The sequence below is a fragment of the Takifugu rubripes genome, chromosome 12 (assembly GCF_901000725.2).
Source record: "Takifugu rubripes chromosome 12, fTakRub1.2, whole genome shotgun sequence".
Lineage (NCBI taxonomy): Eukaryota > Metazoa > Chordata > Actinopteri > Tetraodontiformes > Tetraodontidae > Takifugu > Takifugu rubripes.
In genome coordinates this window covers 1,459,651-1,477,086 of record NC_042296.1, presented here as the reverse complement: position 1 = coordinate 1,477,086, position 17,436 = coordinate 1,459,651, and the positions used below count along the sequence as shown (strand labels likewise).

At 47.0% G+C, this 17,436-nt stretch overlaps 1 protein-coding gene across 1 annotated transcript in view; it reads left to right on the top strand.

Annotated features, from left to right (window-relative positions):
* Nucleotides 1–15,985, top strand: part of gabbr2 (gamma-aminobutyric acid (GABA) B receptor, 2) — a 103,352-nt gene extending 87,367 nt beyond the window's left edge. Inside the window, exons 14-19 of the mRNA XM_029844907.1 lie at nt 6,028–6,138; nt 6,763–6,987; nt 7,139–7,321; nt 7,444–7,573; nt 10,922–11,039; nt 12,335–15,985. Coding sequence (XP_029700767.1) covers nt 6,028–6,138; nt 6,763–6,987; nt 7,139–7,321; nt 7,444–7,573; nt 10,922–11,039; nt 12,335–12,500 — 933 coding nt within the window. The 3' untranslated portion in view covers nt 12,501–15,985. The remainder of the gene's footprint in view (nt 1–6,027; nt 6,139–6,762; nt 6,988–7,138; nt 7,322–7,443; nt 7,574–10,921; nt 11,040–12,334) is intronic.
* The last annotated feature ends 1,451 nt before the right edge of the window (nt 15,986–17,436 follow it).

Sequence of the window (17,436 nt, the reverse complement as noted above, 5' to 3'; positions counted from 1 at the left end):
AGCAGGCCCGCCCGCTCAATTAGCATTTAACATGGCCAATCATTTCTGGCAATTTGCTCAGGAAGATATTCCATGATACCATAGTGGAGGGGTTATTGTATCAGGCAGTGTAACAACGCAGAAGGAAATGATGGAAATCCTGCTTCTGGTTGTATGCAGCGGTGCCGGTGATATGAAAGAGGTTTATTAGAGACACAATGGTTCTCTATGTCGGTGCCTTGTCCCCAATTACTGCCGCTGGTTTCGTAGCTGCGAAGAGGAAGCTGAGGAAAAGGAAAAGCGGGGATTCGACAGAGGAAGGCTCACGAATTGATGTCCTTTTAAAGGATTTTGAAGCACGGCCACAAAATAGAGATTAAAGTCAGAGGGAGCCCATGAAATGGACACGCTGGAATGTATGAGAGGAGATGGGAGAGGCTGGAATAAACAGACTTTAAAAGGAGGATCACGTGTGTGATTGAATGTGTGAGAGTAACTTATCATATGCGATGGCTTAGCCTGGCTTCTGTCCATTCGTCAGTGAGGCCACCAGGATTTACGAGCTGCTCCGCAGCTACAAATCCTGACGATGCTCCTTCAGATAAAAGCTCGGGGGGGGGGGTTGTTGGGGGTGGCAAAAGCTAGAGCCAGTACTCCTTTTGAGAAAAACACGCCCCCTATGCCATAACCTGATGTGTGCCTGCCCTCAAATTCACAGTGGCGAAGGCCCCCGGAGCTCCGGTGGGTCCCGGATGATCCACTTTTTTGCTACTAGTTATTAACAGTCCAATAATTGCAGCAGTACACAGCACTAAATGCTCCGTACGCTGCAGGCAGGTAACAGGTGCTTCGCTCTGTGGGTAGCCTGTGTGCAGCAGGACCCACATCTCAGCAATATTTCCTAGCTTTAAAAAAAAAATACACAAAAATGTTGGTCTAATCAATAATTTATTCCTCAATGATGGATCTTCTGCCAGCTGAGAGCAGGGGCATAAACTAATTCTAATCCCACCCTCAGCCCTGCAGATGCTATCTTTTATTTGCGTGTGCTGAGGTGGAGTCGTGTTAAATAATAGTGTCCATAAAAGCAGCCGGAGCCAATGATAACAAAAGCCTGAGCAGGCAATCCTGCAGACTGCTGGGCTGCATCGCCGCATTTGCATATTCTAATGAGCCCGACGTTCAGGGTTAGCCGCTTACACTAATGACGCGTTTAGCTAGTAATAAATCAGGCAGCTCCCTGCTGGATTCCGCCCAGCAGCCGCATGTGTGAATGTGTTGATCTCGGTAGCTCTGTGCTCCGTTTCTCTGATGCATTTTCTCCGGACTTCTCATTGATCCCCCTCTCTTGTATCCTGTTGGTGATTCCGTGATATTTTGACGCCGAGCACATGGCGCGACCCGCTAACAGCACAAGGCTTTATCGCTGAACTGCGATTTAGCTTTTCCTTTGACGCCACGTCGATTCCCTTCACATCACGGGCATCAGGCGCCGGCGAAGATACCGAAATGTCATTCTCGGTTCCCGTGTGAGACTTGACACGTAGGCTTGACACGTCAGGATCTATTTAATGGTTGAGGATAAAGCGGGCTGAGCGGTCGCTACAGGAGGCTGGAGAGGAAATAAAAATTGGCTGCCTCGGTCACAGCTAGTCATTGATGAATGAAACGAGATGCAGGAAGCTTATTTTCTTCACTTTTGGTTCAGCTCCTGTAGCTGAACATAAGATGGGTCCTCACTGTTGTTAAGAGGGGAGGGGCAACCTTCCTTCCCAGTTTGGCACTGGAGGATTCTTCAAATGGAATTGAGTCGTAAAATGGGGAAAATATAGACGATAAAGCAAACCTGATGGGAGTCATATTTAAATGCAGACAACAGTCCCTTTATCATCATTAGTAGGGAAATAGGAAAGAGAAGGAAGGAGGGGATGAGGATGGATGGAACATCTCTATGGTGAATTAGGAATTCAGTGTCATAATGAAGATAAACTATTGAATGGTGTGTGTGTATGTGTTTGTGTGTGCGTGTTTGTGTGTGTGTGCGTGTTTGTGAGTGTGTGCGTGTTTGTGTGTGTGTGAGTGTGCACAGAAGTGGCAACTATTTAATTATGTTTCATGTGTTTCTTTTATTCTTGGAGGCTTTCTGCCTCACCCCCCCCCCCTTAGTGAGCCAGAATGGTATCTGTGGAGGCGCACTGGAGCGGAATAGCCACGGTCACCCATCCGGTGCGACCGGAACGATAAAACACACGCGGGCTCCCTCGCATGAGCGTGCGCGAGCACGCGGACAGTTAGCACGCACACGCACACACATACTCTCACACACTCTTTCGTGAGGACGGATGGGATCCACATGGTTTTGACTGCCGGTGGCGTCTTGCTTCCCTGCCATCATGGCCCCGCTGCATGTAGGTCATCCTCGGCCATGGGCACGCCACCCTCCCCCCCACTTCCTCTTCCCCTCCATTTTTTTTTTCTCTTCGCCCCTAAGGAAAAGGACTTCCAAAGAATTTGCGCACACGTAGTTATTTAATCCCGTTTGTTATCGCTGGCATGGGTCCAGAGTTAAAGGGTTGATGTATTAAAGTGTTCATCACATTTTGATGGGTTTGATTAGATCTCATATTAGCTGACTAGACTTTCCTATGAAGATAAATGAGAAAATGAGGAGAGACGCGTCATGAAAAACAGAGAAACTCCATTCGGAATTGAAAATCGCAGCTCATTTGATAGTCTGGAAGGTCGGCAGTTGTTTATCCTCACTGTCCGGACTCATTAACGGTTGACACCGGCAGAGACGACCTCATCACCTCAGTGGAAGACATGGAAGGTTTTCAAGCACAAACGTCATTCTACTCTATTTATTACAGCGGGTGAGAGGCGGGTGACAAAACACACTGTGGGAGAGTGACGCAACTCGTTCATTCAGACATAATCAGGCGCCGCGGCGAAGGGCACAGGAATGTGGGAGGACGCAAATCGGAGCTGATCAGTGTTTGGTCTATGAACTCCTCAGGAATCATCACCATTTCCTGGCTGCAGCGCCGCTAGAACAATCCAAGAATCCTAGCAGGAAATGTTGTAAAAGGCTCTGGGCTCGCTGGTGAGGAGTTCTGCTCCCTGGCTTCACTTCGATGCTAGCATGCTAAAGATGGAGACTTAAAATTACCATCATGTTTCACAACCATAGAGTTTGTTACAAATATTGTCACCAGGCAAAAGGGACAAAATGCATTCATTTAAAGGACTATTAAAGGGTATGCTTTGTTGTTAATGTCCCAGGCTGCAGAATTTAAGCTTCCGTCAAGCTAATGCAACTGTTGATGTTAAAAACGGTACTATATTGGTGGTTAGGAGAGCTCTCTGCTTGGTACTAATTCTGCCATTTTCCCAGTTAAACTAACTGAGCTAATCACCTGTAATGTAGTATCTGCTTATCTAAAGGCCACTGCTGCAGGCCTCGTGAAGATGGTGCCGGCGCTGCTTTGCAAATTATTTCCTAGAAATTACCGTGGCACCCAGAAGCCTTTGATCTCCCCGTCTTTTTGTGCCCCGTGTGCTCGTGGTATGTGTTCATCCTCCCCCTGCCACTCTCTAATCCTTCAATCAGGCTTTTTCTTAGTCCCAGTATTCCTTCTTCACTGTAAATATTCATGAACCATGCCTCGCTGTTCAACTGCAGATGCTTCCTTTTCCCCAACATGTCAAAAACCATATCGCACTTTTGGAATTTTGAAAGTCGCTCTCTCTTCATGTGGCCTATTTCAGCGCCGTAAGAGCATCTTGGAATCGTTCAAAGCCTTAAAAGAACCTTTATTGCTTTCATGTGCCCTCAAACTCTGCATAGATGGTGTTGTGCCTGTTTTAGGCCTCCCAGAGTGATCCCTTTAGAGAGTAATGCTGCGAAAAAATGACAGTGAACCTGCACTTTTACTGCCATCACCAGCACTTTGGGGCCCTCCTGCTGCAGTCAGCTCTTGTTGCCTGGCAACTCCCCAGACAACTTCCCTCCAAAAATCCGGGAGCTCCTGCGTGTTCCACTGTGATAGAGATGCTGCCCTAATGAGCATTTTTATCTCCTTTTTCCTAATCATTTTGTTGTTGGCGACACAAGTTTGCTTGAAGCCGCGGCCGTGTAGAGAGCGTCGATGCGGAACACGTCTGTCACGGCGCATGAACAGCTGTAGAATCCTTACAATGCAAAGTTGCTGGACCAAACAAATTATGACTTAAATAAATACAGATATGATATATTTACGATGAAGTGGTGCTGAAAAATAGCTCCTGCACTTTTGCACAACAGCTATACAAGCCCTAACTATAAAGGCGTGTGTTAAAATCACAAGATATAATCATAAAAATTAGTCCTTGTTTAAATGTTATATAAAAAATCTGACAGTGATGCCGTCACTGGTGGCCAAGACCTTAAAAATAAATAGATAAACAGGTTATTAAAGCTCTGGAACTGTTAATTGAATTTAGCTCTGGTCTTTTAAAAAACAGCTTGTATTTAGGCAATGCCAGCATCTTAGAAGGTCACTTCCTGTCCCAGTCACGTGATCACCACACCAGGAAGTTCAGTAAATGTCGCTACGGGAAGTTACGGTCAACCATGAAGCTCGAGGAGGTCCAGTTTTGAGCTGGCGAAACATTTGTGATGCTCTTTCACTCTGACATTTCCATGAAGTTTAAACTGCCGCCCGCGTGTGACCAGAGAGGAGGCCTGTGATTGGCTGCTGCCTGCAGACTTGACCAAACCAGGTCACCACATGCATAAGTCATACCCTTCCCCTGCTCGATCCCAGCACAACACATGGGTCCAAAATAGAAGAAAATATTTTAAGTCATGAAGTATTTACCTGGAGCTGCGCAGGGTCACTCCACCACCGTGTGTCGTCTAATTGTCAGTGCCTCGTCCCCGTTCCGCCCTCCTCTCCTTCCCACCTCCTTGATGGTTTTTAAAAGCAGGAATGTGGCCCGGGCTCGCCGATATTCACAGTAGAGCGACATGAGTCACCATGGGAATTCTCAGGATGGGACCAGAAGAAAAACGTGTGAACTCGCTTTCTGTCTCTAATGGGCCTCTCAGTTCAGAGCTCTGAGGGAAGCTTTAATGGTTTATGCTTCTGCCAACGCTTTCAGGATATTCGGAAATGACACCGCGTCCGTTTCGCTTCTGTGTCGATCGTGTCAGCGCGCCAGTTTCTCATTTTAACTGGTGGCATTATTGTAATTCCAAAGCCTGGGGAAAGTAAGATTAGCTGCAACTTCCATTAATTGGAGTTAAAGTGACTGGTATTAATGGTATTTCCCTGCACCTGAGGGATGCTTATGTGGAGGTATATATTTATGAACGATGGATGCAGTCAAAGTGATGCGTTCAGGGTAGTTTGTACTATGGAAAGACCGGCTAACACGACAGCATTCTCTCTTTATCTCACCTTACAAGGAACGAAGGAAGGAAGATGGCTGTGACCTAAGAACATCAGTGAATGGAAATTGTGAATGCTTACGCATGCACATGCTGGCCGCCGAGCCATTAAAGATGCCCCTCGTAAATACGCCTGAAGTAAGGTCGGACACACACCGATTAAGCCGCGTGACATCATGCCCAGCCCTGCCCGTTCTGTTGGTATATTGCCGTGGCCTCAGATGAATCCACGCAGGCCAGATGAACACTCTTATTAAGAGCTTTCAATGGCGGGGGAGGCGAGGAGAGGTGGCGCACTTCGCCGTATTAATATCCAGCTCACATGCTAATTGGCCCTGAGTTACCAGCGGCAGTGAAAAGGTGAGGTGGAGAGAGAGAAAGAGAGGGTGAGTGAGAGGCTGAGTGGGAAACAGGAGAGGGAAATAGGCGCACCGTCCGTGGTGCCTGTTAGCGTCCAACACGTGGTCTGAATTAACTTTAGCCAATCGAGCCCAGCAGCCCCGGTGAGCCTGGGTCAGCTCACCCGCCTGACAGCCGTCACTCGCTCTCCTTTCTTTCAGTTTATCTTACTTACCTGCTGTTTTTTTCCTCCTCCCTTTGTTTGTTTGTCTCAACAGGCAGACCCCCAAGGTCGAGACATAGCCATCCGGCCCTTTCTGGAACACTGCGAGAACACCCACATGACCATTTGGTTGGGCATCGTCTATGCCTACAAGGGACTATTAATGGTACGAGAGAAAGCCTCATCTAGAGCTCTCTGGATGTGTGGACGTACTGTCACGTCAAATGTAACAATCAGCTCTCGTCCATTATTCATGAGAAAGAAAAGCAATAGGTTGGAGCTATCAAAAGTTTAATCATCTATAAAAGTTGGCAGCTAATTTAGCCAATCAGGCCTCCAGCGCGCTGCTCCAGTCAGTGTAATTCAGGGTTGGATGTTTGTTTTAGACCTTTAACTCCCGTCGGTTTCCAACTATTATTCACATTTTATGCGTTCCCTGATTACATTTGAATATTGCTGTTTGTCTGGGATTGATCCGGTGACGACCCGTAAGCTTCCGACTAAACAGCGATGAAGGAAAAGGACAGAAGTAGAGAAGTGAACCAGACTGAGGGTTCATTAAAATACAGGAAATGCTCAAATCTTTAAGGCAATGCCGAGCAAATGTGACAAACACATCACCATCGTCTGCATATAAACACAGAGCAGACTATGAAAACTCGCTGTTTTCTAAACCGGATGTCTTTCTGTCGGTCAAACGGAAGACATTTTAAGCTTTAGTTTCTCTTCGCTCACACCTCCAAGTATAGTTTCAGTTGATGAGACGTCACTGCTTCCTTCGCCACTCCAGCTTTTTGGCTGTTTCCTGGCATGGGAGACCCGGAACGTGAGCATCCCCGCGCTCAACGACAGCAAGTACATCGGGATGAGCGTTTACAACGTGGGCATCATGTGCATCATCGGCGCCGCCGTCTCTTTCCTAACGAGGGACCAGCCCAACGTGCAGTTCTGCATCGTGGCCCTTGTGATCATCTTTTGCAGCACCATCACGCTCTGCCTGGTCTTCGTTCCCAAGGTCAGTTTCCGCGAGCGCCAGCGTCTCATTTGGCTTTTCCAGAAATTAGAGGACTTAATTAGCGTAAACAGCCGTGTGTAGCTTCTTCAGCTTCTGTGATTTTAGCCTGGGGGGCAGCTCTGATGAACACCAGTCTAACCCTTTCTTCCAGTTCATCACCATGAGAACTAACCCTGATGCAGCTACCCAGAACCGAAGGTTAAAGTTTACCCAGAACCAGAAAAAGGAAGACTCCAAGACCTCTACCTCGGTCACCAGTGTCAACCAGGCCAATACTTCACGACTGGACGGGCTTCAAACCGATAACCACCGTCTCCGCATGAGGATAACAGAGGTGTGAACTTATGAATGTTCTTCTCATGAAAGAGCTCGTGAAGCCCAGAGCAGCAACGAAAGCTACATTGTTTAAGTGTTACTGGTACCTCCCATACACACTGGTCCCATCTTTGATTTTAGCTGGACAAGGAACTGGAGGAAGTGACCATGCAGCTGCAGGACACCCCGGAGAAAACCCCCTACATCAAACAGAACCATTACCCAGACGCCAACAACATCCTCAGCATACGCAACTTCACAGATGGAAAAGGTGAGGAGGTTTCATCTGCGCCAGGACAAAGGTCCCTCACCTTTGTCCCCCAACCCAGCTCGAACCAGAACAGGTGGGCAGGTGGGAACTGTGCCCCCTCCCCCTGTCCAGTGTAATCCAAAGCTTAGGTGATCACAAATAACTCATCACACTCTTCACACACAGCTCTAGGAACTACTGGGGGTTAGGTATCAAGGTCAAGGGCACCTAAAGGCAGCAGGGGCTCAACTAAAGACCTTGAATCCATCCCACACTACACTTGAGCCCCAGAAAACCCCAAATTATCTCTCAATTCTAAAGCAAGGTTATAGGTTCGTATTGATCTTTAGTACTGGCCCAACATATGGCCCTGTTTGGACTGTACCACGTGATTATTTATGAATTTATTATTAATTATAGAAATACGAGATGGTGCAAATCTTTAAAAAAAAAGAGTTTTGATGAATGAAAAGAGGGTGTCTTCTTAACTGTGTTTGCGGGAGGCGAACATATGGAAATGCGAGAAGGAATCCGCGTGCGAACGAGGCGACGCATCCATCTATTCCGGCAGGGAGGGCCCGTGTGAGTTTATGTTCCCAACTTCTGCACAATACAAGCTGTTTAAGCGGAAGCAGCCGTAACTCACAGTAGATATTATGGAGGCAGGTTCCCCTCAAATCGAATCAGCGAGCGGTTACACGCCAGCAGCGCCGCTTTGTAATGGGTTCCATTTTTAAAGACTGTGATGACGCACAGCAGCCACATTCGGCAGCATGTCTGATGTGCGCGCCGGCACAGTGCGACTCTAGGGGGTGGGTGGGTGGAGGGGTGGGGGGCTGATCTGTCTGAGTTTAGGAAGGTAAAAGACTGAAACAGCTGAGGCGGCTCTGCAGATTTGGACCAGAGCGTCGGTCGCTCATCTGTAAAAGTTTATAGTCAAGCAATTAAACACAGGCAGTTTGTGAGATCATGAAAGTGCCTGATGGTTAAAGTTTGTGAACCACTTTGCTCCTTTTCCCACTCTTTTCCCTTTCTTTTTTACAATCAGCCCGCACGGATCCTTCACGTATTTTGAGTCAAAATCAAAATAAATTTCGGGATTTGATAATATCTGCGCAAAAACAGCATCACCTAGCATACGTAGCTGTGGTTTTGTGACGGTTTTCCGGGGTTTTGAGGGTCTAAGTTGAATATTGTGATGAAAACTGACAGATGGACTTAGTGACAACATCAAGTAAATCACTTGTGACACCTAAATGTTAAATGAACGGCGATTTGAATAAATATATTCTCACATTTCCACTGGTCAATAATAACCTGCCGGCTCTTCGTATTTGATCTCTGTGGTGATCTAATTGTGTGGGCTCATGGAAATGTGAAATAATCAGGGAGCGGCTTCTGTTACTATAAAAAGTAACAGATACTTTTTTTTTAAATGTATAATTAAAACATCAGCAGGGTAGCGGATTTACTTTTAATCGTGCACGCAATGTATGTGTTTTCATGCTAAGTGCTAAATTAGATGTTGGAATGATTGTGAAAATCCTAATCAACAATTTACGGAAACACAATCAAATTACTGGAATTATTGGTGCATTTTTTTCTTGCTGCGATCCCTTGATGATCACCACCACCACCATCATCATCATCATCATTGCTCTAACGGCTCTAATTCCAGCGTAACTCTTCAGAAGAGAGCCGGTCCTAATGTATTGCAGAGCGTGAATGAGCAGCTGTTATAAGAGCGGAACATCATGTCAACAACAATTACGCTGCCTTGCCAAAGGTGAGAAGCAGCACGCCACCTTCTCCTCCATCCGTCTGTGCATCTCCAGCTGCCTTCATAAATATGTACTAGCACATGGCGACGCTGTGGCGCTACCGCAAGGGGAAGCCAGTGTGTGATGTTGCGTTAACCCCTAGATCACGGAAATCACGATTAAAAAAACTTTATTGATCTCCGTGGGTGCTAATCGGGTCATGTTGATCCCATTAGAATAGATTTTTTTTTATTTAAAAATGTGTTGTGAATACTGAGAAAGCTGAACAAATGCAAGAATATTGGGTAAATGCTGATACAGCCGAATAAAAGACACAAATTTTAGGAATCAGTGATATTTGGAGTTACTTTAGATCTTAATAATTCCTAGAACATTCCACACATTCCTGCTGGCATAACTCATATTCCGAATGCATGGTGGAAGGTAAAAATATCCGAGTCTGCGCTTTTGACATAGCTGAAAGAGCTACATAAGGCTTTTTCCTGTCTAAAATGGTCCGCTCCAAAATAGTTTTCAAGCTCGGCCGTCCAACCAGAGCAGAGATTGCAGCGTGCTGTAAATCAGGTCAGCAAGTGCTGGGAAATCTAGGACAACTGGAAAGAAAACTTAACTTGGGAGTAAAAGTATCCATCACTCTGTGGGTATAATTGTGGAAAGCCAATAACGTTGTTAGTCCTCTCTGCAGTCAGCAGGACAGGACAACAGGCCCCTCCTATGCTGATATATGCTCATTTCATGTAAAAACAAACAGGGAGTAAAACATCAGCAGTATTCACCATCCCATTAGGCACAAAACAACCCAGAAGAAGATGCTCTGGCACTCGATGCTCTGGAAACAGGTAGAAAAAGAAATGTTTTCTAAGAGAAAGCAGTTTGACAAAGCCTGATAGGACACAGGTGCAGCACATTATAGCGGGACGCGGAATTATACAGGCAGCTTGACAGGACGCAGCAAATGACATTAGCCTCACCTGAGAGATGACGGGCAACGCCACAATTAACCGAACACCTGAATACCAGAGCCGGATGCACCCTGATGTAAAAATAGATAAATATCCTCTGAGGAACAAAAGAAGTCATTAGCATTGCACCTGCAAGAACATTTAAAACTTTGGTTTAGCTTGCAGCTTCTCCCTACAACTGGGAGTACTGTTGCCACCTGGGTGTGACTGAAAGGCCTGATGTCTCATGATGGGGTGCATTTAGCAGCCAGTGCAGATGAGGATTGACTAAATGTCACAACGGATTACTATCATAAATCACACCCTTAAAACAAGTTTGACACTCGATTGGGTCTTTTTAACATCACAACACCCCACATTAATAGCACTCTCCCGTCATACTACAAATCCCATGATGCACTGCAACAGCAAAGCACTAGAGACCTGTTTGTGTTTTGGCTCGATCTTTGCACGAAATCTAAGCCAAAGAAACTTAAAAGCGCCTTCATTCATGAAGAGACCCTGACTCCGCCCACAGGGGGTCCTGAAGGTGCGGCTTTGGTGATGAGGGATCCAGCTTTGGTCCGGGCAGCACCGGGTCAGCTGGTGTGAGCGCGCCACTCAAGATGCCTGCGTGTGTTTTACAGATGGAGAAAAGTCCATACTGAAGAACCAACTGGAGCAGAAGCCACAGGCGCAGTGGGGGTCCATGGATCCGTCCAGGATAAACAGAGGTCCCCTGGATGACATCAACTCACCGGAACAGTAAGAGCCCCCCCAACTCCCCCCCACCACCACCACCCCCCTGTCAGCGTTCTCATCACAACAGGCGTCGCACGTATCACAACTACCAGCAGTTCTCAGGCGGTTGCTCCGGCAACGGAGCCCTGTGAAAGCACGGACGGGCCCTCTGCCTCTCCCCTCCTCCGCACATCGACGTGCACATAACCACACAGAGCGCGCGTGCGCTCCCATCACGCCGGACTCGCTGCAGCTCGTGCACACTCGTGCAGACGTGCAGCAGGCTGAGTTTTAATCTCAACTTGTAAAACAGGTCGGAGCGGGAGAACATTCCAGCAATGTATGCATGATCTAAATTCATGTACTAAATATAAAGAAGGGAGACTATGGGATGTCTACGTCATCAATGGGGGGATACCTCATGCATCATTGAGAAGTCTCCTTCGCACTCTTACTTAACCAGAGCGGGGAGGAAAATGCACAGTTTAAAGGGACAGATGAAGAGAGAAGGGTGTGACGAAGGACGACAGCAGTTGGGGGGGTGAGAAAAGGTGATGGATTAGATGGAGGGAATGATGTTCAGACAGGAATCATAAGGAGAAGGAGAGAAAGAAAGCGGTACAGATTCGCACGGGCTTACGTAACCAGTGATTTACAGCAGTGCACTGGAAGCAGCTCTGAAAATAGACGGGAAGGAGAAGAGAAGTAAAGGAACACTCGGAGCTACTCCCAAGTCGCATGAATGTTTGATCACATGGAGGGAAGAGAGCTGAAGAGGCAGGGAGGAGACAAAGAAGTGACAAATGCAAAGAAAGGGAGGAAGGCGTCAGAGATAGGGGCAAGTAGCTGTGACATTCCCAGTCACCCAGCAGTTGGGTGGAAATAACCTTAGTGAGTTTGACGCGGGACGCTAAGAAACATGTTTTCCACATAAATGGCATTTACTTATGTCATTTCAAATGACTACAACTAGCAGCGGAGGCGCTAGCGCGGGCAAGCTAGGGCGCAAAAGGTGACAGAAGCGTCTCTTTTGCTTGTGGTTTGGCGGATGCTGATTGGCTGAGCGGTTGAGTGAGGTGAGGCTTGATGAGGATCACATGACACAGAGGATGTGAACATTCTGCACCAGTTCGGCAAAAGTTTTGATTGGTGGCAGCCGTTTGATATGTAGCCGTGTTGTTCAAAAAGGGCAAAATCTGCGATTAATTAATGAAACAATCACCAACATTGGACAAATAATAAGGCGGCCTGTCAATGCGATCCTTGCTAGGCTAAAGCGAGGCTAGGCTGACTGTTTCTGTCTTGTCCTTTATCTGCAGCATACAGCGACGACTGTCTTTACAGCTGCCCATCCTCCACCATGCCTACTTGCCATCCATAGGAGGAGTGGATGCCAGCTGCACCAGCCCCAATGGGAGCCCTGGTTCCAGTCCACGGCACAGACACATGCCTCCCTCCTACCGGGTAATGGTCTCTGGCCTGTGAGCCTCATTCACGCCCCACCTGTCTCTTTACAACAGAGGCATAGGATTCCTTTTTTCTACAACAAACAGACTGATGTCATCAGCGTACCTGCGTACTTTACCGCAGCACAAGGAAGACCTGGGGAGGAATACAGGACGGAGGTGGAATTTTACTGTTTGTCTGACTTCACCCCAGCCTCTCTGGAAAATTCTAGCCCCCTCAGTCAAGACGGGTCGGGAGGAGGCGCTGGGTGACCCTTGCAAACTCCCATGACTCACAGCAACGTCCCCTTGGTCATCTAGGCATATGCACACATGCACAGTCAAATAACAGCGTACAAATACACACACACACACACGCACACACACACGCACATACACAAACAACCGGGGACCAGCTGTGACTGGACCTGTAGCCTTATCTACTTCAGAGGGAGTGGGTGGGGGTGTGTGTGGTCTGTTTCCCGTTCGTAATCTGTTGTACGTTTGTGCGCACCGCTGCTTGTAAACTCGTCATCTAACTTGAGTATTTCACTGTTTCGGTGACCCGATACAAGTGCGGAGACATGAAATTTACAATATCCGAAGCATCGGTTTAGTCCCCCGTCCCTTTCTTATCCTCGTGGACACATGTAAATATCATCTGGTCCAATTTTGATGTTCTGTACGCTTTGTATATGCCGTGAACGGGCTCCTAGCCGACATCTTGCCACCGAGGCCGAAATGAGGCTCGTTAAAAACGTGGCCCCTGTGGACCGGACGTGTTTGGAAGAAGCACTGGAGCAGTTTTGTGTAACTGTTGATACATTACGTATGTGCTGCCGAGTAAGACGCATCAAAACTCGTGAGCCACAGAATATAAGCAGACACAGGGAGCCGTTCCTTAAAGTGGAATAGATGCACACGGCTATTTTTTTTCCCCCTCCACTTTGCTAAATTTGCACCACTTGTCCGCAGAGACACCACATAAGATTCTGCATAAGCCTTTCATGTTTTCCAAACCTGCTAAATATATCGTCAGAAAGCATGTTATACAGAATATGGATGCGTCGCCTTTTAACAGGTCCAATACAGCATATGTTAGAAAATAGAGCAAAATGGCACCACAAGAGTGTTTCACTGTTATTTATCATGTGGTAGATAGCACCTCGACAAATCCGGTGCTGTCCGGACAGAGCCGTAGCCTTGTCCTACTCACAGAGAGGCCAAGATGACAAAAGCTAAGATGTCTTTCAAAAATACAGCTAACTGCTGCTGATGTGTAAAGATGGCAAACGGAGACTGAATTCAAACCACTGGAAAAGGAAGACTCCACGAGCCATCATGGAAAGGGTGTAGGTCCGCCAGTTCCAAGCTGCTTTGGGGGACCTGAATTTCCACGATTGGCAGCAAAGGCGACGAGCGCACGCGAGCTGCAACCGGCTGCGGCGTTCAGGTCCCGAAACAGTGACGACGCCACTGTGGGAAACAGTGGAAGAGCATAAAGCACAGACACAGGGCTTTCTTCCATATTGTGTTAAGGGATGAAAAAAATAATCACTCCACACTACAACAGTGAACACACCTCGGTTGCTATGGAAATGCAGTGCTGTGAGCCGAGCATTGTTGACACGGTGTCGTTTTTTGGGGTTTTTTTCCTTTTTTTTGTTGCTTTCCCCCCTGTAAAACTGTCTTGATGCGGGAGAAAAAAGAGACTTTCTAAAGAGTGTGAGGGGAGCAGCTGTTCTCAGCATATGTTTCACCATTGGTGTCTTGGTTTTTAGTTTTAAAGGGTTGTTAAGCGCCGTGCCTGTTGTCTTATATTGTAGCCTCCAGGATCCACAGTAGATAAATGGGAGGGGAAAAATAAATGGCACTGACTCGGCAAAAAGCAGCCATCCAAATGGAAACCATATGGACCGCCATAGATTTATTTAAATTCAATAACCACCACCGCCCTCCCCGGATGCCTGGGACAGGATGGGAGCTGACGTATGCATCCTTCACGTGCAGCTTCACCGTCAGTCGTTCTCAGGGTGAAAGTGGAGGATCCAGAGGAGGATTTGGGAGGAAACCCAACCTCCGGTGAACACGCAGGGGTGAGTTCCCGGGTGGGTTCCTCCTGTTCCGGCCCCCGCTGGGTACAGGAGCAGAGACACCCTGAGCGCTGTCCTCCAAGGAGTCACAGCCTCTCCCGCACCTTTGCCGAGGAGATTGACCGGCCGTGAGAGATGAAGACGTGGGCAGAGGGTCGGTCGGTTCTCCAGGGGGAGACAAGCCACCTGCACAGTTTCTATATTACATTACCTGTGATTGTGTACCAGTTGCTGAGACCCTGATGACGGTGTCCATGTATGACGGTGTATGACCTTTTTTTCTTTCGTATTTGGCTTTCCGGAGGCGGCATGAGATGAAATGTAAAGCTTTTCGCTGTTTGTTGGTTTTTTAACAGTTGCAAATCCACTATGTCACCCCCCCCCACCCCCACACCCCCCCGAATTTGGCTTCACATCACTTTGTCAATGCCAAGAGCCTCAGCGAGCAACCCTCATATCACCTGTGCTACTCATTCAGCAGTTTTCCACTAACGGCAATAAAGATTAGTAGCAAATGATCGATCGAAAAAGAAAACAAACAAACACACACAAAACACCCCTAAATGCCAAATACAGATCATCAGGTATGTTTTTTTTGTCAGTTGTTTGTTGGTCTTCTTTAGGTGCCCTGGTTCTTTCTTTTTTTTCTATTATGGTCATTTTTCAAAAAAGAAAAAAAAAAGAATGCAATCGCCGCAGGTCAAGGGCTCACAATTGTTGGTAATAACTGTCCCGCTGATGGTTCGTATTCGCCACGCGTCTTTTTACCGTTTTCTTTTCGAAGATCAAAGGGACATATACATATATAATTACATCTTTGTATGTGTCGTCGTCAGGGTTTTCCGGAGAGCACGAACCATACGTGTCCAAAAATAAGACAATATGACGTATATATTTGTGAAAAGTTAAAAAAAAAACAAGAAAACAAACAAAAAAATACCCACACAGGTCCATACTGTTACTGTTTCGTCGGTTTGCTATGTGGTACCACATGGAGTCCAGTTGAGTTGAGAGTGAACAGAACCTTTGTTGAATGCGACATGTTCAAGAGGGGCAATAACTTGTTTTCTTATTACAGGAAGAATAGAGAATTATATATATGTATATGTAAAAGATCTTTATGTACATTATCATTTTTAAATAGGAAATATTTCACAAAGGCGCCACAAGGAAACGGCAGATACTCGTTCTTTTTCATTTGATTTTACTTTATTTACAGTATCTGTAACTATGTTATGTACAGATGAGGTATAGAAATTAAATAGTTGTATGATATAAGTATCACACTTGGAACACCTGACCATTTTTGGAGCCATTAGTTGTTCTGGGAGGGGGGAGGGGGGCTGAATAACATCCTTCTTTCGTTGTCTGAATGTTATGGAAAGCCTTTACTTTTCACATCATCGTTAAATAAAGTGAGACTGAAAAATAATGTTTCGCCGAGCTGCGTCGTAATTCTGTTTTTAAGCCGGAAGGAGGTGGGGGGGGGGGGGTCCTTAGGCGCCACTGTGGGCTGTGATGTGGGAAGACCGGAGAGCCTGGAGGGAGGCCAAACTAACTCAGCACAGGCCTTTCCTGGGATTAAACCTCTGACCTTCCTGTGCTAAACACAATATCTACTGAAGTAGCACCATCAAGCAGTGGAACAATTTGTGTATCGTCACGTGCAAAGCATTTCATGTCATTCGATTGGACCAGTAGCGAGCTAAGCGACAGTCTCCAATATTGGAGGCACTTTATGGAATATCTGTGCTATTTCAGTCTGTTAATAAAGACAGAGGCTCTCCAGCGGTCCCGGGGACCAGCTGTCTCCAGTGCCGTCCCAGGAGCAGCAGTTGCACCAGACTGCAGAACCACGGCCTGCGTACCCATACGATCCTCCAGGTCCCGGGAGAATGCAGGCGTTGGTCCTCGAGGGTGGTGCATCTGACCTGCTGCACCACCTCCGCTGTGGCTAAACACCCGTTCAGGACATCCAAGGTGCAGCCACTGCAGCAGCAGATGGTTACGGAATCATATGTGCAAAAGAGGAACACGTAAAAAGAAACGTTTTTTAGTTGACTTTGCGGAGAAAGTCGCTCCGATGGGGGAGGGGGGGGGGGGCACTTGTAATGAAAAACCTTGTATGCCGACGGCTGCTAAATAATTGAAGTGGAGGAACTCTGTGGCAAACAGGATGGAGGGGATGAGTGTTTGAGTGTGTTCCTGGCGCCGCGAGTCCAATACGTGCGGCTCTGCCCTGCTCTGAGTGCGTTCTCTTTCTTTTTTCAAATATTTAGAGGCGGAACAGCTGGCCGGGGCCCTGCGCAACAGGATCATGCTGAGCAAATGGAAGCCGGGCTGATTAACTCGACCCCGGCATCGCTGGAGAGGAAACATCTACGTGTTCTTTTAATTTGAAGGTTCTAGCGGGGAGATCAAGGCCATCTGATTCACAGCCTCGCACGTTTAATTGCATTATTAAATTTGCTGCGTTGCTACAATGAATCAGTGGGCGACACGTGCGCATCTTGATAATAGAAAGTGGAAAACACCATTTAACACCAATTATAAAGAAATAAAAAAGTCACCGTCAGTTCACAGCTGAACTCCTTTGAGAGGAAAACTGCTTTTGTGCGTGTTCCACGGGGAGTTTGAGGTCTCTCTGGATGAACCAGGGACACCTCAAGAGACTCTGGATCAGGCTGCACCTCCTGGCCTCTTTAACAAAAGTGCATTTTAACACCGAATACGGGTCATTATGAAAATGGGCCGTCTCTCTTAGGTCTTCTTAACCTTTATCAGTGGTTTATTACCTGCGCAGCGCTTCACAATTTTCCCCATTTATCCGCAGCAAGGGGGGGATATTCAGGAAAGACTCCCTCGGCGCCATGTTACGGCAAT